The following is a 24,371-nucleotide window of genomic DNA, read 5'->3' on the forward strand; positions in this document are numbered from 1 at the left end:
TGCAAGGAGATCCCACCAGTCCATTCTGAAGGAGATCAGCCCTGGGATTTCTTTGGAAGGAATGATGCTGAAGCTGAAACTCCAGTACTTTGGCCACCTCATGCGAAGAGTTGACTCATTGGAAAAGACTCTGATCCTGGGAGGGATTGGGGGCAGGAGGAGAAGGGGACGACAGAGGATGAGATGGCTGGATGGCATCACTGACTTAATGGACGTGAGTCTCAGTGAACTCCGGGAGTTAGTGATGGGCAGGGAGGCCTGGCGTGCTGCGATTCATGGGGGTCACAGAGTCAGACATGACTGAGCGACTGATCTGATCCAGAAAAATATCTACTTCTGCTTTATTGACCATGCCAAAGCCTTTGACTATGTGGATCACAACAAACTGTGGAAAATTTTTAAACAGATCAGAATATCAGACCACCTGATCTGCCTCTTGAGAAATCTGTATGCAGGTGAAGAAGCAACAGTTAGAACTGGACATGGAACAGACTGGTTCCAAATAGGAAAAGCAGTAAGTCAAGGTTGTATATTGTCACCCTGCTTATTTAACTTATATGCAAAGTACATCATGCTAAATGCCAGGCTGGATGAAGCACAAGCTGGGAGAAATATCAATAACCTCAGATATGCAGATGATACCACCCTTATGGCAGAAAGTGAAGAATTAAAGAGCCTCTTGATGAAAGTGAAAGAGGAGAGTGAAAAAGTCGGCTTAAAGCTCAACATTCAGAAAATGAAGATCATGGCATCTGGTCCCATCACTTCATGGCAAATAGATGGGGAAACAATGGAAATAGTGGCAGACTTTATTTTCTTGGGCTTGAAAGTCACTGCAGATGGTGACTTCAGCCATGAAATGAAAAGACATTTACTCCTTGGAAGAAAAGCTATGACCAACCTAGACAGCATATTAAAAAACAGAGACATTACTTTGCTGGCATAGGTCTATATAGTCAAAGCTATGGTTTTTCCAGTAGTCATGTATGGATGTGAGAGTTGGACTATAAAGAAAGCTGAGCTTTTGAACTGTGGTGTTGAAGAAGACTCTTGAGAGTCCCTTGGACTGCAAGGAGATCCAACCAGTTCATCCAAAAGAAAATCAGTCCAGACTGACTCATTTGAAAAGACCCTGATGCTGGGAAAGATTAAAGGCAGGAGGAGAAGGGGACGACAAAGGATGAGATGATTGGATGGCATCACCAACTCAAGGGACATGAGTTTGAGTAGGCTCTGGGAGTTGGTGATGGACAGGGAGGCCTGGCGTCCTGCAGTTCATGGGGTCACAAAGAGTCAGACACAACTGAGTGACTGAACTGACTGAAGAAGTCTCTCAAGAAAAAGATTGAGGAAGCTTTGTTTTTTGTCTGCATCATGGGACCCTGTGGAAAGAGCTGTGGCCTAGGAAGCATTAGATCCTATCAAGTCGTGCACATTATAGCCTTGTGACCTTGGGCGAGTTACATGTCTTTGCAGGGCTGGAGAGGGATGATCCTCTGGGAAGTGGTTCAGAGATCTGTCTAGTAGACTTGGAGGTGCACAGCCCCAGGGCTCCTTCCAGAAAGGACCTGCTGGAAGACACCTTAGCCTCTCAGATCCTCCAGCATTGCCTCTGCTGCAGAGTGTCACCTAGCCTAATATCCCTACCTTCCTGGATGACCTGCATCCAGTAACCGGGAAGGAGAGGCCCAGCCTGGCCAGTTGCACACACAGTGCAACCGTGACAGATCATTCAAGATCCAGAGCTGCCTTGGGGTCAGCAAAGGCTTTCAGGATGCCATGCAGGTTCGGTTTCCTTTTTGGTCAAGTCCCGCTCTGCCCCTCCCTCCTACAGGCAGTGATCCCAGGGATACTCCCCAACAAACATCCCAATGTCCATGCCGAAGCCTACCTCCAGGAGAATCCAACCTGCAGCATTACCTGGACAAAAGGCCGGGCCCTTCGCAGCCAGTGTCCAAGATGCAGAGGACCGAGGGCTCTGCCCTTAGACTCAAATCCATCCTTCTTCCCTCCCCACAGAGACCGGGCTTGCCCTTTGTGCCTCAGACATCCTTCACTTGACATTTATTTCAAGGTGTTTTTATCCTTATGCAAATATTACAGGCAAAGTTGTCACAATTCTGACCCTTAGGAAGGTACTGGATGCTCTCACTGCCGCCGAGCCACTCATGTCTGGCCTGAAGCTTTCAAACTTGAACCATCATGGGCTTTAAAGATAAAGGACCGTCTAGTAGTGATGTGTGATTTGTTTTCCTCTCAGCCTCTGAAATTTGTCCTTTTGACCACTGTAGCGTGGGGCATTTTTTTAAATGTAAAAGATGTCTGCTACTCCCATCAAAGGAATTAAGCACTTTTGACCTAGCTGTACAAAGGAAATGTGAATGTTTACATTCATCTCGGTTTAGGTTCTCAGAGCAGGAAACCTTTTTTGAAAATAGGAACTGTTCTTTTTTGCATTATAATAAGTGAACAAGAATAATATTTTTTAACAAAAACAAGCAGCATAGCAACTGTTACAGAATACCCTCTCATTTGTTCCTTCCTCCCTGACAGGTTCTGAAAATCTGAGAGAGGGAGGGGTAGGGACAGAGGAACCCATGGGACAGAGAAGGGGAACATGGCCGAGAGTGCCATCCAGAAAAGAGGTCTCTTGGGGAGTGCCACGTGGTGCATGCTAAGTCACTTCAGTCATGTCCGACTGGCTCCTCTGTCCATGGGATTCTCCAGGCAAGAATACTGGAGTGGATTGCCATGCCCTCCTCCAGGGGATCGTCCCGAGCCAGGGATTGAACCTGTGTCTCTTATATCTCCTGCATTGGCTGGCAGGTTCTTTATCACTAAGGGGAGAACCATCTGACCCTACTAACAGGGAGCCCCCATCCTTTGCCCCCTCCTGAGAAGTGCAGGAAGGGGCCAAAGGGACGCTTAACTGTTTAATATGGTTGTTGTTATGGATTGAAAATACATGGGAAAGAAACTTGGGGTAGTAGGACAGTTAACTCGGAATCAGACTTAAGTTCAGATTCCCATTTGTCCTTTAGTACATGCAGAATTTTTTTTTCTTTTTTAAAATTATGTTTAATTGCTTTACAGTGTTGTGTTAGTTACAGCAGCGTGAATCTGCCATATGTGCACATATGTCCCCTCCCACTTGATTCTCCCTCCCAGCCCTCTAGGTCATTACAGAGCACTGAGCTGAGCTCCCTGTGTTATAGAGCACTCCCCACTAGCTAGCTGTTTACACAGGGCATTATAATGTATGTCAATGCTACCCTCTCAACCCATCCCATCCTCTCCTGCCCCAACTGTGTCCACAAGTCCATTTGCTACATCTGCGCATGCAGAATTTTCTGATCCTCAGTGTCCTCCGCAGTAAACTAAGGATTGCTCCTATCTTGTCAGATGGGGAGGTTAACAGTAATGTATGCAAAATGCAGGGCACCATGCTTGAATCCCCAGCAGGCACTTAAGGCGGTACTCACTGATGTGGATTTTTTTCCTTCTGTTACTCTCAAGGCACAGATTTTGGAATTTGGCTTGGCTGTGCACGAGAAGTTTGTGCCTCAGGATATGAGACCTCTTCACAAGAAGCTGGTCGACCAGTTCTTTGTGATGAAGTCCAGCTTGGGGATCCAGGTATGTACATAAAGGGTCCACCAGGGGGCAGTCTGACCTCTACCATTTGCTTTTTGTTAGAGGGACCATGAAATATACAACAGTGACATCTTTTGGTGTGTCTGCCAAACTGCACCAAAATTTTACCCGAGAGCCCTCAAATATTAAAATTGCACTGACTTCGGTTTGCCACACTTAACTTTCATGAAAACAAAAAAGTAAATGAGGGAAGGCTTAATGACTTACATTCCTAAGCGCCTATATAAAGGTTTTATGACCATCAGAATGCACTAGTATAGCATAGCACCTCTTGAGTGATTCTGCCCTTACCATTACAATTCTGAAATATTTTCTTTACTACCTGTTTAGGAATTCTCCGCTTGTATACAAGCCAGTCCAGTCCATTTTCCTAATGGAAGCCCTCGTGTGTGTAGAAACTCAGCACCTGCTTCCATGAGCCCAGATGGTACCAGGGTAATTCCTCGACGCAGGTAAGTCATATTCTGAATTATCTGACAATTTGGCATTCCCACAAGATGATCCGGAACGATTCTCTCGTTCTTTATGGCACAATTTGTCAAATACGCGGTTTCTTAATGAAATAAGTAACCCTAGAGGCAGCTGCAGACATCTGCCACTGGTAAAACAGCAACAGCATGAGAAATAAACTCAGACGTTTGATCACATTGAGGCAAATGGGAGGCGACAAAATGGGATGTATATATATTTTTTTCCCTTTGGTTTTTATACCATGCCAGCATGTGATAAAGTGCAATGTAGAGACTGAGTTAACGACCATGTCTTTTTCTCCCTGAAAACAGCCCATTAAGTTACCCAGCTGTCAACCGATACTCTTCCTCCTCATTGTCCTCACAAGCGTCTGCTGAAGTAAGCAATATTACAGGGCAATCAGAAAGCTCTGATGAAGTCTTTAACATGCAGGTACTTGATCAGCTGTTTTCTTTTTGTCTGGTCCTGTTTATTCCCTTTCTGTCTCAATCATGAGTGTTTCCATTCACTCTGCTGTGCTTAGGAACAGACCTACGAGCGAGAATTTGACCTAAGGACAAACCTTTACACACCTGTATTGCTTTATTGGTCCCTGGAGTCTGCAAAGCTGATTCTCTCAAAGCTGCCCCAGCCACTCGAGGAAGACCTGAGCCAGCGGTGGGCAAGCCTGGCCAGGCCCTACGAGGGGAACTTGGAGCTCTGCCTCTGAGTCAGGTCTTCAGTCGGGTGTCCTGGAGCTTGTCACCACCGACCAGCTACCTCTTAGCGTTGCTAAGTGTTTTGTTCTTTTCTTTAAGAAGATATGGTTTAGGGGCCCATTCTAAGATTTCTCTACTTAGGCATATGTTGGAAATTTCCCATGATAAAAAACTGTTTACTAAAGAAAAATAGAGGTTTTTAGGGATTTAAATGTCAGTGTAACTCTTGCAACAAAAATTTGTGTTTAGATACAGCTAATAGGACATCGATAATCACTCGGTAAGACTCAGCTGAAATTTTCCTCACCTCTGTCTTTGGAAAGGGGGCATAATACATATTGCCAAATTCACGCGTTGAACATACGTTGGAGAAAAAGCACAGGCATGTTCTCTGCCGTTTAGAGGCACTCACCTGTTTACCTGCCGGAGGCTGGGAGCCTTTCTGCTCGTGCTTTAGTCAGGGAGCCGCTGCTGACTGGTCTTTAGTCATAGGCTGTATGGAGCTGAATTGAACACAAAGGCATTCCTTTGGCAGGTGTCAAAAAATCTCAGTTTTTAAAATTAATTCAGACAGGCATCCTTACTGGTCTGAGTTAGTGAGATTTTTCCGTAATTCTTAATGGGCTTTTTTTTTTTTTTTTTTTTGCTACTTTGAAAAAAAAAAAAAAGTGATTTTGTTTCAAATGTATCAGTGTAGTCTGCAGCCTTTAAGCCCTGTCTGATAACAGCTCTTGTGTTTTCCAGCCAAGTCCATCTACCTCAAGCTTGAGTTCTACTCACTCCGCCTCGCCTAATGTGACAAGTTCTGCTCCCTCGAGTGCCAGAGGTCAGTGCCAAGGTGTGGGGTGACTGAGGGTGCCCAGAGGACCTTCCAGCCTCCCGTAGGCTCAGGCTTTCTCCTCCAAATGATCCCAGCTCACCCCCACCCTGACGAGCCTCTCTTTCCATCTCTTCTCAGCTTCTCCTTTGTTGTCTGACAAACACAAACATTCCAGAGAAAACTCTTGCCTGTCCCCGAGAGAGCGGCCATGCAGTGCCATCTATCCGACACCTGTAGAACCTTCTCAGGTAGTGTTTGTGGGATGGAAATTCTAGGAAACAAGGAAAAGTCTGGATGTTACTTACAGGGCTGCAGAAAGTCATGGTAGCTGCCAGAGACCACCAGATGGGCCGTGTTGACAAGTCCAGCTGGATGAAGTCCACCTCGGCCCCAAGCCTGTTGTTAGGAATTTCTGTGTGAACTGTCAAATCTGACGTGGATACCTGGTGGTTGCCTGAGCAGTAAAGCTGAGAGAGAATTGGGAAATGATTTTTCCCACTTCTATCTATTTTGTTGCTGCCACTTGAACATTAAGAGAGGTCATGGGTGAATGAGTTAGGGGTGGGGGTGTCTGTCTGCATGTGTCTGTAGCAGAAATTTGGAGGAACTCCTTGTACTTCTTGTTAGGTCGCTTCAGTCATGTCTGATTCTTTGTGATCCCATGGACAGGAGCCCACCAGGCTCCTCTGTCTGTGGGATTCTCTAGGCAAGAATACTGGAGTGGGTTACCATGCCCTCCTCCAGGGAATCTTCCCAACCCAGGGTTTGAACTCGTATCTCTTACGCCTCCTGCATTGGCAGGCAGGTTCTTTACCACTGGCACCACCTGGGTCTGCTTGCCTGTGTCTGTAGCAGAAATTTGAAGGAACTTCTTACATTAGCCAAAGATCCTTGAGGAGAAGCATGGCTGCCACGGATGGCTTACCGAGGTATCCAAGAGTGAAGAGCGTGTCTTTTTGCATCTGCTGTTCTTAAATGCACTGAGGAGGGAGTGGCTAAACCCTGGGGCCTCCCCGCAGCCCTCTCCACCCAACTCAGACCTGCTCTGCAGTGATCTCTCTCAGCCTCAGCGACTACAGGGCCAACGTTTTGACCCTCTCGGCCCTTTAAGCACTTTGAGGCGGGGTTTCAAAGGTAAAGATGCCTATGGAGCCTTGCATTTTATTGATTATTTGTGGATAACTCAGGAGCAGAGAATAATCGTTGTTTATCCTCCAGCTCATTTTCTGTTTTTTCACACCATCCTGGCAGAAGGCTGTAGTTGCATCTGGAAATGGATGAGAATGAGGGGGATTTGTCTGGATTGGTTTCTCTTTGCTGATTGTGTGATCTTCCCAAAAGTTCCAGGATACCCCATCCGCACAGCACTGACGTGTTGTAGAAACTGTACCCGAGTGCATTTTCCTGAACCACCTGACTGGTTTAATTTCCCCTTGTCACGACTTTCAGTTTGTTCCCTCTGCTCCTGGAGAGCAGGTCACCAGCGTGGGGGACTCTGAAAGACTTCCTCATTAGCCTCTCAAGTTTTCTGCTTTTGGTAAAATTTGAAGCAGTGTGTGTTGCCAAAATTTCCATAATACACATTCCTCTGGTGTATCTACTTTTGAGGACTTGGTGCCTTTTGTTTAATATATTAGGTAGAACTATGTAAAACTGGCATTTTTGTGGGTTAAAAATTGCAACATACTATAACCATTTCATATGTTTTAACCTAATCTAGGATTTAAAATGTAAAGTTCATTGACTAGAGATTTTTTGAGCTAATATTTCTTCTTTCTTACTTACATTTTATATTGCCAGTCTAGCATTTGTATTTATAAAGAGCACTGTAGCTTAACTGCTACTTATTGTTTATTTTTTCCATATTTTGTTAGAAAAATTTATTTGCCAGTTGTATTGGGTTGGCCAAAAAGTTCATTTGAGGATGGTATGGAAAAACCCAAATGAACTTTTTGGCCAACCCAATATTTGAAATCCTATATAGACTTTTAACGGAGAAGGCAATGGCACCCCACTCCAGTACTCTTGCCTGGAAAATCCCATGGACAGAGGAGCCTGCTGGGCCGCAGTCCATGGGGTCGCTAAGAGTTGGACACGACTGAGCAACTTCCCTTTCACTTTTCACTTTCATGCATTGGAGAAGGAAATGGCAACCCACTCCAGTGTTCTTGCCTGGAGAATCCCAGGGACGGGGGAGCCTGGTGGTCTGCCATCTATGGGGTCGCACAGCGTCGGACACGACTGAAGTGACTTAGCAGCATCGACTTTTAAAACACCATTTAGAAACACTGTTTAACACCTAAGGGTCTTCTCCTTTTTTTCCCTTAAATATAATTGAGTCATTATTGAACAATAATTCAGTAATGATAAGCCAATCATCAACAATGTTAAGCCAGTAATGTTTTATATGGCTTATTTTGGCATATGAAACATTTTTTAAAAACAAAAGGTTCAGTAAGGACTTCCCAGGTGTCACTAGAAGTAAAGAACCCACCTGCCAATGCAGGAGACACAAGAGCTGAGGGTTAGATCCCTGGGTTGGGAAGACTCCCTGGAGTAGGGAATGGTAACACACTCCAGCATTCTTGCCTGGAAAATTCCATGAACAGAAGAGCCTGGTGGGTCCAGAGGGTCGCAGAGAGTCGGACATGACTGAGCACTAGCATACACCATTTGGTAATAAAATAATCATCTCGTTTTCTAGAAGATCTCATAAAAATAGATTCTTGTGCCTTTCCAGAGGCTGCTGTTTAATCACATTGGAGATGGAGCCTTGCCACGCAGTGACCCCAATCTTTCTGCTCCTGAGAAAGGTGGGTATGAAGCCAGCGTCTGCGGCAGTCGTGGAATGTGTAACAGTGTGTTCTGGCTTCATTTCCTCCAGCCGCCCCTGTGTCCCTGTGGAAGGCAGATGTGCAGACCTTTAATGGTCAGGACTGATCTTGTCTTTAGGGGATAGATGGAAGACAGTTATTTCTAATACATTCTTCACAAACTGTTTTCTTGTAGGATTTAACAGCAGAATCTGAGCAAGGTAGGGACTCCTGTTTAATGACTTTTGGTGTCATTCAGTGAGTCAGGGAGGCAATCCCTGTGCTACCTGAAACAAAGTGGCCAATTAGGCTACTTGTTCAATGTGAGGAAAGTAAGCACCTTCCCAGATGGATCCTCGGTCCCACTTTGTGTCTGCCTTAGCAAGCTCATTCAGTCAGCTCATCTGTTGCTCATGGGTGACTCAGATGCTACTGAAAATTTGCGACCCAGTGCATAATGGAGTGTGCTCTGCTGCAAGGTCACATGGAAAATGAGAAACCAACATATGCATAGCAGTTAATAGCCAATTAGCATGGGTCTGTGCAACACAGCCGAGGAAGAAGAGCGGATTAATTGTGACTTCCTCAGCTAGGGGGATGGGGGCTAACAGCAAGGCACTCGTTCACCTTCCGGAGTCAGCCTCAAAAATCAGAGCAGTCCCCGAGCCAGCAAATTAAGTCACTAATGACATATCTCTGTAAAGTGCATTTTAATTGTCCCCATTAAGATCTCGACTGCACTGTCATTTGAGTACACCAATACATTAAAACTTTCCTCGGGAGATAGGAATCAGCAAGACTGTAGCCTAAATTATTTTAAAACACACATTTTGCTTTACAGCTACAAGTCAAATATTGATCTTTGTCTGGATAACTTAGAATTGTGATCGTTTTCTCACCTCTTCTACCAAAGAAAACCCACAAAGCACCTTTTAAAGGACCAGAAGAAATGTTTTTTACAAGTGGTGGTTCCATCCAATTAAAGTGGTAATATAATCATGGAATGTTGAAATTCTGGCTATGTCCACCAGGTGGCAGTGTCTGCTCAGTGAGCAAGAGACTGGCTCTCTAAAGGCTTGATTTTGTAAACCTCCCCTCAGAGCAGCTATTTATAACCTTGTATGTCTTGCCCTTGTTCCTAAGGGGGTTGTTCCATATTTCAGCATCTTACTGAAGTGTGGAGCAGGTAGATTACAAAAAAGGAATGAAACTGTCAGCATTCCAAATTATTTTTTTAGGACGTTCTCCACTGTAGCCCTTTGACTTGAGGAACAAGGGCCAGCAGGATGGTGTGGTATGGCTATTCCTTGCCAGTAATTCTGCCAGGCAGTGGAGATATTAGCGTCCATGCCTTCCCCCTTTTAGGGTGCTATTTGCCCAGAAAATTCCACTAAAAATCACGTTTTAAAATAGTCGAATGACTACATCTTCCATCTGTTACCCAGCATCTAAACATATTTGTAAATCTCAAGTTTCTACACTCTTTTGTCAAGATGTGTAGTTCTGACTGCTTGAGGGAAAAAGAGAGACATGCTATCACTCAATGAAATGTCAACTATAATTGTGAGATGGGCAATTAAATAAAGGGTTCGCATTTAGGAAGTTTCCTTATTATTTGTAATCCAGCTGATGTTTTCATTCTGGATATTTCTGACTTCTAAGATTGAGTGCTCGCAGGGTGACGTAGACCATGTGATTTTAGCTGTGTTATTCCCTTCCAGCTGTGAACCCCACCCCTAGCAGCTGGAGCCTGGACAGTGGGAAGGAAGCCAAGAACATGGCAGATGGTGGGAAGCTTATCTCTCCCCCCGTCCCTCCACGACCCACACAGACTGGTGGGTATTTGAAGCATTTAACAGTAATTTTTATAAAAATAACTTTTATTGACTACTCCGACCTGAATTCCTCAGAAAGGTAGGCATTTGGTGTGTCCAAGGTAAAAACCTTAGTAGTAGCTACAGAATTCATCTGCTATGTTCCCTCTTTTTCCTCAACTCTTGTTACACTAAGTCCACGAGGGCACCATTCCTAAACTGTAGAACATTCTTCTCCTAGGTATCATCCTCAGAATTGGGGGGGGGGGCACCCTAACCTTGCTGAACCACTAGCATTTTCTCTATCCTTCGCTTGAATCACCTCATTCTTATCAACCTCTGCTAACTCCAGCCACTTTCTGCAGGACTGATGCCCCAGCTTCAGGTTGTCCCTGAATAGGATTGACTGTGATTTGGGTAGGCTTGTGGAGAACAACTAACCAGTACCTTGCACCTACTGCTTAGACAAGACTGTATTCCACGGTCATCTTTCTCATAAGGCTTCATTCAAGGCTCTGCATCTCCTAGGGAGGTGGTTTAAGCAGCAGACCGGCTGAATCAGAATTATCTGGGCCAAAGCTCTAGAATCTGTGTTTTACCAAACCTTTCTAAATTTTGAGAACCACTGAAAATTATTCTCAAGAAACTTCCTTTCTGAGTTTATAACAGTAATGGGCCTCCTTTCCTCTTGAACAAGCCATTGCTGGATGACCTGCATATGAGGGCAGTTTTTAAGGGAGGCTGTTGCACTTTACTAACTGTATCCTGTTGATGGCGAGAGCTTTTCCAACACTTCGCCTATATTTAGAGTCGTCTTGAAGCTTTACAAATACAACTAGCCTAAAGGCATGAGAAAATATGACGCTGTGTTTTTCATGGATTTTTCTGGATGGATCATCCATGTTTCGTTTGCTGCATTTTAACATCTTTCTAGCTGCCTTTTTTTTTTTTTTTTTTTTTTACCGAAAAAAGAAAAATGACTCTCTTTAAAATAAACTGTGTGCTACCCAGTTTGTTTTTTACTTTCCAAAGCTAGAAGTTGCCAGTAGATTTGGAAAAACATGTGAGACCTTCAAACAGAACAAGAAATAACTGTAGCCTTACTTGATAATATGCATTGCTAGGTCAGTGTGACCATGGAAGTTTAAAACTCACCAACCAGTGCTTGGTGTTTTATTCATGATGTTTGTACATTGAGGCGACCTCCAGTTTAAACCCGGTTGTGTCCATAAAGTTGGAGACTTGAAAAGTGTTTTCTAAGGGACAATAATATTCATGGTATTTAGGTTCCTAGGCTAATTCTACCTTGTAGGCAAGGACAGGGATAGAACTATTTTAGGTCTTTTCCGGAGAAACATCACTCTAAACATGCAGTGGGTGCAGGGGCTGCTGGGTAGTCCACAGTGATGGAGTCAGGGAATGCCTAAGTTGAGAGGAAGAGGGTCCCAGACAATAAAGATACCATTTCCCAATCAAGCTGTGCTTCTCTAGACGTCCATGCTCTTATGCTATACTCGACCCCCACAACTGATGGGCTAGGAGCACTAACTGGCGATGGAACATGGCACGTGCTGACAGCGTGCCCTGGCACGCACAATGGATCTGCACAACCCCGAGGGCGGGCCCAGCCACTCTCCCTAGTCCCTTAGACCCAGAGCACGCAGGTGGCCGTAGCTCTCCCCAGTTACCCTGGCAGTGCTGCTTTCCCTTCTGCACTGATTGCTGTCATGGTCTGCCCTCATGTCATCCCGTGTGGTCACTGTTGGCGGGATCTGTAACTGTCTCTCTCCCCTTCGGCCTTTCTGTAGTTTTCTTATCAGCTGCAAACCCCACTGTGACAGCTGGGAGGTTGGCAGCTGGGAGGATGGCAGGGGTTGCAGCAGCAACCCCTGAGCCCGCTGAAAACTCTGTAGGCAGACCTGGGAAATTGGTCTTATACTCACGGGTTGACAGTGTCATGGCTGGCTGTGGCATGTGTGGTCACGCTTTAGAGAGCCGGATTTGGTCCGCAAGTGCACACACAGCAGTGTCATCACACTGGCCTTGTCCCAGGTGTAGGGCTTGAAAATCTGGTGGAGAAACAAAGAGAGGGTTCTTCTTACCTTAATGATGACATCCATAGGGTATCACCTCCTAGAGATAAAGGAAGACCCAAGTACAGACATTTGGGAGAAAAATGGAAAACTTCTTACCTTTTATATGGATGTGGCCAAGGGTTTTCTGTCAATTTCAGGAATATTGCGGGGAGTGGGGGTGGCGAAAGGGGAGACTGATGTCAGTACATTCCCAGGGACCTATTCTGAGCTGTCTGGGTGACCTGGGTCTTTCCATTCTTGCTCAGCCCAAAGCCTGCTCCCTGGCACCTCATGCGTAAAAGCACCTTTTGAAATAGACCAAGGGGCAGAGAAGCATCTGGGCTTTGAGGAAGTGGAAAGGACACTGGACCAGTCAGCTGGTTAAACCATCATGCATGCTCTGGTGACTTTTCCCTGATTACCCATGTCTTGGAGCTGCCATTCTTTGTGGGGAATCCATTTTGGGTGGGCACCATTTAGACTCTCCACCCACGCCCCTCCCCCTTGCCTAGATCCTTGTGCACTGGATCATCCGTATGGGTTTGTACACACAGAGGGCTTTTTCAGGTAGTCAGCTATCTGGTTTTCTGAACTGAAATGATCTCTCTCTCTCTTCACAGCTTCACCAGCAAGACACACGGCGTCAGTATCCCCCTCGCCTGCTGGGCGATCTCCACTGAAGGTACAGGCTCTTGTTTAGATGGGAGCTAGAAATTGGCTCCTTGCTACTTTTTCCTCTGTTACATCAATGAGGTGCTTTCATCTACAAAGACCAGGCAGAGAACATAGAAGGGGGAGAGGAAGATGGGCAAGAAAACATTAGACTTTCCCTTTGGGGAGTCTGCCATTTCATTTCACATTAGTAGCCTTTTTCTCCAAATGGTGGCAATGAGAATGTACAAACTAGAGTGAGAATATACACTGAATGAGAAAGAAATGGTCCCTAGGTATCTTCTACGACATTTTCAGCCTTATCTTTTAGTTTAAGGCACATCAAAAACAAACACTTAAGTTATAAAATAATCAAGATCTACTAAATATTCTCAAGTGCCTTTTTCATCAGTCTCACTCATTTTGAAAAGGCCAAACCCAACTTTTTCTCTTTTAAGATATTATAGCAAGGCTTTCATTTACAGTAGAGATACATACTTGATCATGAAAAACAAGACAGTAAAATGAATTTTAAAATCTCGGGGAAACAAACTGGAGAGCTTTAAAGGTCAGACATTTAATATGAAGACATAGGCTAGTTAACATCTCTTAAACATACAAAATTCCTCATGAAGGTAAAGAATAATATTTAGTCTCTATCCAAATTGAATCAGGCTGGCTGCAAGGATTATTGGTGCATTCAGAGGTAGGTGTTCAGAGCTGCTACACCAGAGGCTTAAATATGAAGTGACTGCGACTGCGGAAAGAATGATTTGTACCTGAATGATTTAGGATGTGCATGCTCTGTTTCCTTTTTGTTGATGAGACATTTCTAACTAATGTAAAAGAAAAAGAGAAATCAGCTTCTGCAAACACATAGGGGCAGATTGTGATCCTGTGCATCTGTGGTACTCAGGATTGTTGCTGGTAGAAATGGAGACTCTGGAAGGAAACCTCCCCTCCCCCACCCGCCTTGCAGTGGAGAAAATTGCAAAAAAAAAATTTTTTAAGCGTGATTTGCATTGCCGACATTTCTGATGTCACAATTTGCTAGTGGGTGCAAATTATCTGCTGGTTTGGTTGTCATACTGCCATGCAGCTGTTAAGCATAAAGTGCATGAGACCGCATTCACCCTGGGAGCCACAGACTGTTATCTTAATGTGATGGAAACAAAGCAACATGGTGTTTCCACATTGTTACATTTCCCCTTACTAGCAAAGAACCCCACATGTTGCTATGGGATTCACATATGCATTTTTTAACTTGATTTGCAAATTAGTAATCAGATAAAATTAGGAATTATTTTTTAATAATAGGATCAAAGAGTTGAAAACATTCAAGTAGCCACCAAATAGTTAGCAAAGTGGTATATACTCTTTTTTCCACAGACCTGCCTGTGTTCTTGCTGGCCATAGGTAGCCTTGTAGCAGTATCTACAAATCAGGCTTTGAAAAGATGAAACATTGTGTTGTAACTCTGGTGACATTAGAGGGCGTAGTGCTACCAAGTTACTGGCTTTGCTGTGCTTCAGTTCGGTTCACTCACTCAGTTGTGTCTGACTCTGCAACCCCATGGACTGCAGCACGCCAGGCTTCCTTGTCCATCTACAACTCCCAAAGCTTGCTCAAACTCATGTCCATCAAGTCGGTGATGCCATCCAACCATCTCATCCTCCATCGTCCCCTTCTCTTGCTGTGCTTAGAATGCAGAAAAGTCAATTTTAAGAGTGTTTTTCAGCAATTAAATGAGGGAATTAACCCGTGGAGAAGACTCAGCTTACCTGCCCTATTTTGCACTTGAGGTCTAACTTTTAACAAAAAACACCAGTGAATTTGGATCTTTTAATTGGCCATTCTTGATCTGAGGCTCCTGATAAATGAAAGGATTTGTGTCTACCAGAATTCTCGTGTTTAAAAAGAGAGACCAAGGTAAAATTAGTCTAGGATAACATTTCTTGGTTTTATAGGCCATTATGTGATAAATGAGGGGAAAAAAAAAAAAAAGGGTCTGTGGTGAAATAAGTTTAGCAAACACTGGGCTGAACAAAATCGTTGAGGTTCCGTTATTGTCAGACTTTAATGAGCTAATAGGCTCTGAATGGACTCAAGGAGTACATAGGATGCAGTATCTCCCAGTAGAACCCTCTGTTCACAGAGCGCTGTTAGGGGAGAGGGAGAAAGAGGCGGGAGAGAGAATGTGTGTGTATGTGTCACTCAGCCGTGTCTGACTCTCTTGTCATTCCATGGACTGTAGCCCGCCAGGCTCCTCTGTCCATGGGATTTCCCAGGCAAGAGTACTGGAGTGGGTTGCCACTTCCTTCTCCAGGGGCTCTTGCCCACCCGGAGATGGAACCCAGGTCTCCTGCATTGCAGGCAGATTCTTTACCCTCTCAGCCACCAGGGAAGCCCAAAGGGAAGTACAGATCTTGCTGCCAGTGAGAAGAGACAGTTAACAAATGAGGCCTCTGTGTGATGTGGTAACGGTGGGTAACGGGCGGATTCAGGCCCCATCTAAAGGGCCAGCTCCTGCTCAGCAACAAGAGCTTCTCTACCGAAAGAGCAAGTGAGCCCTGTTGTTAGAACTTCCAGTGCTTAAAGAAATGCACATTTGGTGGGAAACCGTCCTATTTTACAAAATTAACAACTGAGGCTTTTAAAAACACTGCAGATGAAACGTCTGGTCTCTCAGGCTACATAGCCTGAGGGCTGCCAACCCGAGACTTAAGCTTTTGAGTCTGGCAGGAGCTCAGAAGTCTCCAGGGCAGGGCCTGCCATGCCTTCCCCAAGGGTGTAGGAGAGAGGCTTCAGACTCTGGGTTTTGATGGGGGACACAGCAGAGCTCATCACCCTTTCGCTGAACACTCTGCCGTTTCCCCTCCGCACAGGGCTCCGTGCAGTCCTTCACCCCCTCTCCCGTGGAGTACCACTCCCCAGGACTCATCTCCAACTCCCCCGTGCTGTCGGGCAGCTACAGCAGTGGGATTTCGTCCCTCAGCCGGTGTAGCACATCAGAGACCTCAGGCTTCGAAAATCAGGTGAATGAACCGTCTGTGGCGCCGATGGGGTCGGGGCCGGGCTACGGCGGCGGGTCGGAGGAGCCGGTGCGCAAGGAGAGCAAGACGCCGCCGCCGTACAGCGTGTACGAGCGGACTCTGCGGCGCCCCGTGCCGCTACCTCACAGCCTCTCCATCCCCGTCACCGCCGAGCCGCCCGCCTTGCCCCCCAAGCCCCTGGCGGCGCGGTCGGGCCACCTGGAGAACGGGACCAGGAGGACGGACCCCGGCCCGCGGCCCAGGCCCCTGCCCCGAAAAGTCTCCCAGTTATAAGTCCCTTTTCTATTTCCCTGCGACGCATTCTTTGCCGTTTACAAGACATTAAGAGGTATGGTGAAAAGACATCTTTAGTGTAGGCACTTTAATAACTTAACTCAGATTTGTCTTTAGATGAATGGAATTTAAACTCGCTTAATAGAATGTTGCACAATATTAAAAGTTACTGATCCCCAACGCCAGATGTCCCAAGTATGGCTGAATTTCATTACACCGTTTCTCGTTTGAAAGTGATAAATAGTGATAAAGCCTTCTTTTGTATCTTTTTATGTTCACTTTTTTTTTACATAGTTTAATCTCAACCAGTAAAATATTGTCGAACAATACGAGGCGTGATAATGTTGTATACTTTTTACTGAATACTTGATACTTCATGAAAGCTTATTAAGTCAGTGCACATCCTGAGGCAGTGGTCCATACTTTAGAAGACTTCTGTAAATAAGGTGAGATTTCTGACTCTTTCTATCAACAGACAAATGAATGCATATCACCATAATTAAAAGTTAAAGCAGGCTAGTGAGATACACACTAAAGGAGTTGCAAGGATTGGAACTGGAAGCGGTTTTGTTCTTGAAAGATACGTCTTTAAGGTTGCTTTTGACCTTGACTGCTGTCTACATTCTTCAGAAGCTACTCTACCAGTTGGTTGGTAAACCGTTTAGTACCCTGACACCATGATATCTACTGTATTTCTTTTCAAGGTGCAATTTACTTCCAGAGTTCCAATCAGGTTGATGAAGCAAAAGACCCCAGGAGAAATGTTTACTTGAATCTTGTGCTTCCTTAGATAATTTCCGCTACCCAATTTGTCATTGAAGAAGAGATGTTCGTGTAATAAGTAGGCACAAATTAATGTGTCCCATTAACAAGAATTCAGGAATCAATACAGGACAGTATTAAATCGATAGAGTAAATGAAGAAAAAAAGTAGAGAAAATATATTAGCATGATTAAATGGCAAAAGGACTTTCAAAAGGCAAGGGCATTAACTTTCAGTCCTGCACAAAATAAGAAATTCCTCACAACTCCATTGTTACCAGTGGGGCTTGTCTTCTGAACTAATCCTGTTGTCCTTTTGTTGGAGGAGGATGGCTGTAGACTGCTCTAGCTTGAACGTAGCATCTTAGATCTAGACAGGGATGCTAATGCCGCAGTCATAGGCGTGTGAAGAGAGAAAAGCACCTTGTATGTAGTAATGTATTTTGTATCTTGTTTTCTTTACTGACTGTTTATAACACTCAACTGACAATAGATATGAACCGTATTTTAAATCATACTGTTGAATATTTTCCCTCTTTTGTTGGGAAGCTCATTTTAGTTTAGCTGTGTTTGTTTTTGTTGATAGCTTACCCAGAAGGCAGTGACCACTTTTTTATATTCCCTTCGAAACCATTCAGCAGGTATATGCTGTTGAGACTGGTTATAGAGGTTTTCTATAATAAATGTTCAAGTATTTTTGTACATAACTGGTTAATTTTAATAAGAGATACCATTACATGTAAAAAAAATTAAAAATAAAAGCAAACTGTTGTGGATGCAGTATGATTGTTATAATTATGCCAAATACTTTATGTATGGAAAAAGAATATTTGTACATATGTGCTTTTAACAATAATTCTGCCATATTGACTACAGTTTTGAATGTCAGAAAAATTAATATATGTTAAAATATTTATGTTTAGTGAAAGTATTCTTAATAGAGAAAAGGAACATGAATTTTAGCTTTGTATCTTTCAAGTTTTTCAATTGAAAATGTCTTGAACTAGCTTTTGCTTTTGATGATAACACTTTGTGTTTGTAATCACATCCTTAAGTATATATATATATATCTATATATATAGGAAGATACATATTTCTGTTGCTTTAAAGAAGTAAAGCCTTCCTTCCATTTAAATAAGGTGACATGCTTAAGATAACAAAGCTCTGATTTCCTTTTCTTCTGTAATTTAATAGATTTCTTGACTAGTGCTTGGGCACAGTGTAAATCAGTGTTATTTGCTCTTGAATCCATTTTTAAAAAAAACAAAATTGGGGCAATGAACAGTCGATCATGTGCGTGTATTTCTGAAGCAGCTATATAGCAGAACATTTCAAGAGATTCTGTTAGCCCAGATGTTCATGTTGGTTGCTGCGAACGGTAAATATTAAATAAAAGTACCTGATTAATCTTGGTATTTCTGTCTTTATTCCAGTCATAAGCATATCCTTACTTGAACAGAAGCTGTGTAAATAACTGCCAAATGTACAAAAGAAATAGTTGAGTGCTGCTTTTGCCAGCTGCACAAACTATCTGCATGCCTGCTTTCTCCCTGATGTTCGTAAAATGACAGGAAATATATTTAACACTGCAAAGTCCATGGACTACCAAATTTGCTAATAAAGCCTGGCTTTTAATTTTGTGAGCTGTATCTATGCTGTGTTAGATTTACAACATTTATGTCACTCAGTGCTAAGCAAACCACTGGCTAAAGCCTCTGTTGCATTAAGTACCAAAACTCACTTAAAGGTCATTGTCAATGTCTTCCTGATTATTTCTCAACATTAAGTGATTTTAGAGCATTTGGGGAACATTTTCATCACCACTGAATCCACAAGTGTTTTGATTCTACAAGCTTAATTACAATAAGAATAGCTTCTTTCTCTAGTAGTCTTCTCTCTGGATTAATATTGATTGTTCTACAAAATACAACAAAGAAAATAACAAGTTACACAGCTTTGCCCTTATTTGATCTTTACACATTAAAAGATAGCTCTACCAGAATGTCTTCTTAGTTATTAACTGAAATAAACCTTGTCCTCATTACATAATACCATTAAAAAAAAACTTGAAAATTTGACAGTCCCCTAGTATAACTTATTTTTACATATTCCTTTTGTCTTTTCTCTATGCATATATTACACACTTTCCCTACATTAAGTTCTGGTTCCCCAACATAATTATATAATTATGTATCCCAACATAAGTATCACAACGTAATTTATCGACAATACAGGGCTGAGTTCACTGCCCACTGAAATAACAGAGACCGTCACTTCAACAGAGCTTTGGCAGTATCTCAGAAGGGCAAGGGCAAGATCAGATTTTACTGAAATTCTGGAGTTTTGTTTAAGGTAGATCTTTTGAAGGAGCAGGGCTTAAGACTGGGTACAGATCACGATATAATTATTGAGGATTGGTAAGAAACAGCAGTCTTAGGACATAACTGTTAGTTGATAATTTCTATTGACAACTTGATGAGTCTATTGACAAATTACATCGTAAAAATAAAGTTATTTACCCGGCAAAAAGACTCCTGGAAGAGTAAAGTTATACCAGCAAATGCTGGAATATGGAGGTCATGTTCATGTAAATGGTATGGAGTAGATGGTTTCATTTTTCAACGTGTATGTTTAACAGAGTCATAGTCACAGGGTACTGGACAGACTACTCAGTTTGTTGTTGTTGTTTAATGTTACCGTACAGTAAGTATTTTCATATTTTTACATGTACATAAAAAGCAAAGTATATATTCCCACCATTTACTTAGCCATTCCCCTATTAATGGACGTGATATTATTTCCAGTTTTTCACCAATGCAAATAATACCATTGGCACATACAGCTTTTTCCATGTTTTAGATTAATTCCTTAACATGGAATCCAAGACTAAAATTGCAAAGGCAAGGGAAGGATGATTTTTGTTGTTATCTTGCATATTGGCAAATTATTTCTCAAAAGTATTGTAACAATTTTAATGCCACCAGCAATATTTTTCCAAGGTTGGATAGCAATGCCATTATTTTTTGCTATGTGGGAAGAAAATATTGCTGCTTTACCTAAAATTTGAGAAAATATTACTCCACTAATTAAGTATTTTACAGAATTGTGTATAAGGAAGTTGATAACTATAAAGAAAAGGAGAGAGAAGACAAAATTAGAGTAACAGGCACTAACACTTAAGTATATCACCTACTGAAAATACTTCATCCCAGAGAAGGCACTTTAGATCCTCTATTTATATGGAATACTAGAAAATCCCCAACATTCTGAACACAAGTACCATCTCTTATCCAGTTTACCGCCCCACCCTTGCACCTCCCCCCACCCTGCCCCCCTGCATCATTCACAACCAGTGAAGAAGCCAAAGACCTAGAAGTGAGGACACTGAACAGCCATGTGAAATGTCCCAAGAAGATGAGGCTGATGAAATGCTGGATGTGTTTCAACTTACTGACAGGAGATGAAACTTTTGTAAGACAGTTGAGGGGTGGTTGAGAGAAGTACCTAGAAATCTATGCAAGTCAAAGGGAAAGGAAAAACTCCAGAGAGGACAGAAAAATGTTTAAATAAGTAAATGTAATTATAGTATACCAAGGAGTCACCTCTGCATATTTACATAGTCTTGGAAATGTAAAATTGTAACTCCAAATTATATTGGAAAGATGAGGGTAAGGAAGATGTGTGTATGTGGTGAAAGTGAGCCAAACTTGTTCAGTCGTCTCTGACTCTTTGCAATCCCATGGACTATACAGTCCATGGAATTCTCCAAGCCAGAATACTGGAGTGGGTAGCCTTTCCCTTCTCCAGGGGCTCTTCCCAACCCAGGGATCAAACCCAGGTCTCCCACATTGCAGGTGGGTTCTTCCTGCATTGCATGCAGATTCTTTACCAGCTGAGCCACAAGGGAAGCCCAAGAATACTGGAGTCGGTAGCCTATCCCTTCTTCAGCAGATCTTCCCAACCCAGGGATCAAACCAAGGTCTCCTGCATTGCAGACGGATTCTTTACCAACTGAGCTATCAGGGAAACCTAAATGTGTAACCACCTTGAGTGGTAAGAAGGAAAAGTTCCCCTGACCTGCAGGGGGATCAAACCCGCAACCTTGGCGTTATTAGCACCACGCTCTAACCAACTGAACTAATCGGCCATGACATGTATGTGGAGAATAACAAATTCTCTCATATAGGGATGTCAATCAGAAATGCCTAAAATTTAAAGACAATCAAAAAGTAGCAATTTAAGATGTTTTTTAAATCTAGATATAAAAGCAAAAATTAAGAAATAACTTGAAAATAATGCCTTCTGTAGAGTGAAATAATGGCTGCAGGACATTCCTGTTTTTCACAGTGGTTTAAACAACTATTTGCCTATTTTAAGAGATTTTTTTTTTAAATGGTTTCTACAATGTTCACCACACTGGCTTCACTTCTCTTGTTTTTTTTTTTCCTTCCAAATTCAAAGCAGACCTGGATTTGGAACTCTTTGAGAAACACATATAGAGCTTGCCAGAAGATTTCTACTTCAAAAGCATGGGTGCGACAGGTTATAGGGAGTAAAGGGGACGAGTTTGGACCCATATAAAACTCCTCTGGGAGAAGCGATTGGCAGTAATACAAACATTGTAATTCCAATCATGACTTAAGCCTGTCCACTAAGTCATTTGCAATTATTTTTAAGGGGCTGAGTCCTCCTTGTTTTTTAGTAGCAGCGTGAAGCAGCCAATAGATAAAATTTTTAGGCATGTCTGAAAAGAACACTGCACACATCAACAGTTCACAAGTTCCTTTCACGTCAACAACATGAATTTTCTCATCCCGAGAAAACACTCAGGTCTTAGTGTGACTGACTTGGGAACAACAGCCAGCAGTCCCATGTTATTTCCCTTCAAGAGGGAGAAAATTAGGTTATTAACAAATAATTTTTTTTTAAGGTAAAAAATGGTGAGCATTAGAACTTCAAGCCTGAAATGAAATTTGGCAGAGGGTCTCCTGGTACAGCCATTGTTCATTCCCTCACTATACCTCAACCTCTTGCCTCACCACCCACAACTCATCCAAATCTTTGTTGCAAAACCAGAAAAGGAAGAAACCCCTTCATTGGGATTAAGTTTTCTACCCTTGAGTTGATCCCACTTCATCTCCCTCTGAATCTTTCTTTATCGATGAGGAAGTGAGGGGAATCTGACCTTTGATCTACTTAAAGCAACTGATCTTGATGACTAGGTCTGAAGATAAGAACAAATATAAGTAAATGTTTACCAACTTCAGATAACTTTCCCCTCTTTTTTTTTTTCTCCTTGGTCAGGCAACTGTCTGAGCTTAAGAATTTATAAGTTGGCATTAAATTTCAAAACTTATATAAGTCAAAGAAAAATATAGCCAAGATGTAAGAGCAAACAGACTAAAAAAAAATTTTATCCAAATATGACAGTATTAATATCCTTGTAAAGAATTCATCTAAATTGATTTTAAAAAGTACTAAGACTGTTAAGAGGTATTAGAAAGGAGAGGAGAAAATATGCCAACAGGCAAATAAATAGATCATTTACAAAAGATGAACCATAAACATATGGTAAAATAATTAACTGAACTACTAATCAAAGAAAAATGGAAACAATGAAGTAACATTTGTTGCTTATGAAATTAGCTATATGTATAAAATAATAGCACCCAGTTCTGGGAAGACTATGGTGACAAGTTGTCCTCAATGATATAGTTAGTGGCACTAAATTAGGATAACTTTTTTTTGGTAATTTTATTTAAACTTTTTATTTTGTATTGGGGTATAGCTGATTAAGAATGTTGTTATACTTGCAGGTGAACAGAGAAGAGACTCAGCCATACATATACATGTATCCATTCTCCCCCACAATAGTGGAGAAGGCAATGGCTTCCCACTCCAGTACTCTTGCCTGGAAAATCCCATGGACGGAGGAGCCTGGTGGGCTGCAGTCCATGAGGTCGCTAAGAGTCGGACACAACTGAGCTACTTTACTTTCACTTTTCACTTTCATGCACTGGAGAAGGAAATGGCAACCGACTCCAGTGTTCTTGCCTGGAGATTCCCAGGGACTGGGGAGCCTGATGGGCTGCCGTCTATGGGGTCGCACAGAGTCAGACACAACTGGTGACTTAGCAGTAGCAGCATTCTCCCCCAAATCCCAAGCATAACCTTTTTGAAATGCAATTTGGTAGAATAGATCCAAAATCTAAAAAATGATCATGTCCTTTGAACCATAATTCATTACTGGAAATGTATGAGAAAATAATAATTCAAAATGCAATATGGTTATATGGAGAAGCAACAGGCAAAAAATTAAAGTCCTAGAAATGTCATTTCTAGGACTTTAAAGGAGATGGTTACATAAAATATAATCAAAAGAATGGTATATGCTATTTTAAAACATGTATTTGAGGTCAGGTAACAAGGAAGAAAGGCTTCCCAGGTGGCTCAGAAGATAAAGAATCTGCCTGCAATGCAGAAGACCTGGGTTCAATCCCTGAGTTGGGATGATCCCCTGGAGTAAGAAATGGCAATCCGCTTAAGTATTCTTGCCTAGAAAATTCCACGGACAGAGGAGTGTTGTGGGCTACACACCATGAGGTCACAAAGAGTTGGACATAACTGAGCAAATAAGCACACAAGCACAACAAGGAGGTTAAAACTAATAGTGTTTAAAGTGCAGGAAAAAAAGATTTAAAGTATATGCACATTGGTGGTGAGGTAGAGGAGACAAGATGGCAAACTAAAAGAACGTGAGTGATTTCTTCTAACACAAACACCAAAATCACAACAAACTGCTAAATAACCACCAACCACCACCAACAACAAAAATGCTGGAGCCTTCAGAAAAAAAAAAAAGGATACCTTACATCCAAAGCCAAAGAAGAAGCCACAAGAGAAGGCAGGAGGGGCACAATCACAGTAAGATCAAGTTCCATACATTCTAGGTGGCAACTATAAACTGGAAAACAGTTATACCGCAGAAGTTCTACCAGAGGAGTGAAAGTTCTGCCTCCCACATCAGGCTTCCCAGGCAACTAGATGAGGAGTCCCCAGAGAACCTAATTTTGAAGACCAGTGAGGTTTAATTGCAGGAATTCCACAGGACTAGGTGAAACAGAAACTCCACTCTTGGAGGACACACACAGAATCTTGTGCAGACCAGGACCCAAGGAAAAAAGCAAGTGACTGCACAAGAGATTGGATCAGACATATCTGCTAATACTGCGAGCTCTCCTACAGAGGAAGGGGCAGTGGTGGCTCAATATATGGACAAGTACACTGG

At 42.7% G+C, this 24,371-nt stretch overlaps 1 protein-coding gene across 2 annotated transcripts in view; it reads left to right on the top strand.

The window, feature by feature from the left end:
- The window catches only part of DOCK4 (dedicator of cytokinesis 4), a 474,953-nt gene extending 456,186 nt beyond the window's left edge, over nt 1–18,767 (top strand). Inside the window, exons 44-52 of one of the 2 annotated variants that reach the window (XM_055590348.1) lie at nt 3,517–3,636; nt 3,985–4,106; nt 4,437–4,557; nt 5,568–5,649; nt 5,782–5,891; nt 8,384–8,456; nt 10,178–10,291; nt 12,966–13,027; nt 15,882–18,767. In XM_055590348.1, coding sequence (XP_055446323.1) covers nt 3,517–3,636; nt 3,985–4,106; nt 4,437–4,557; nt 5,568–5,649; nt 5,782–5,891; nt 8,384–8,456; nt 10,178–10,291; nt 12,966–13,027; nt 15,882–16,322 — 1,245 coding nt within the window. In that variant the 3' untranslated portion in view covers nt 16,323–18,767. Of the gene's footprint in view, nt 1–3,516; nt 3,637–3,984; nt 4,107–4,436; nt 4,558–5,567; nt 5,650–5,781; nt 5,892–8,383; nt 10,292–12,965; nt 13,106–15,881 lie in introns of those variants that run through there. The other variant, XR_008717856.1, reaches the window with a different exon arrangement.
- Nucleotides 18,768–24,371: the final 5,604 nt, after the last annotated feature.

Source organism: Bubalus kerabau, chromosome 8, assembly GCF_029407905.1.
Source record: "Bubalus kerabau isolate K-KA32 ecotype Philippines breed swamp buffalo chromosome 8, PCC_UOA_SB_1v2, whole genome shotgun sequence".
NCBI classification, from domain to species: domain Eukaryota; kingdom Metazoa; phylum Chordata; class Mammalia; order Artiodactyla; family Bovidae; genus Bubalus; species Bubalus kerabau.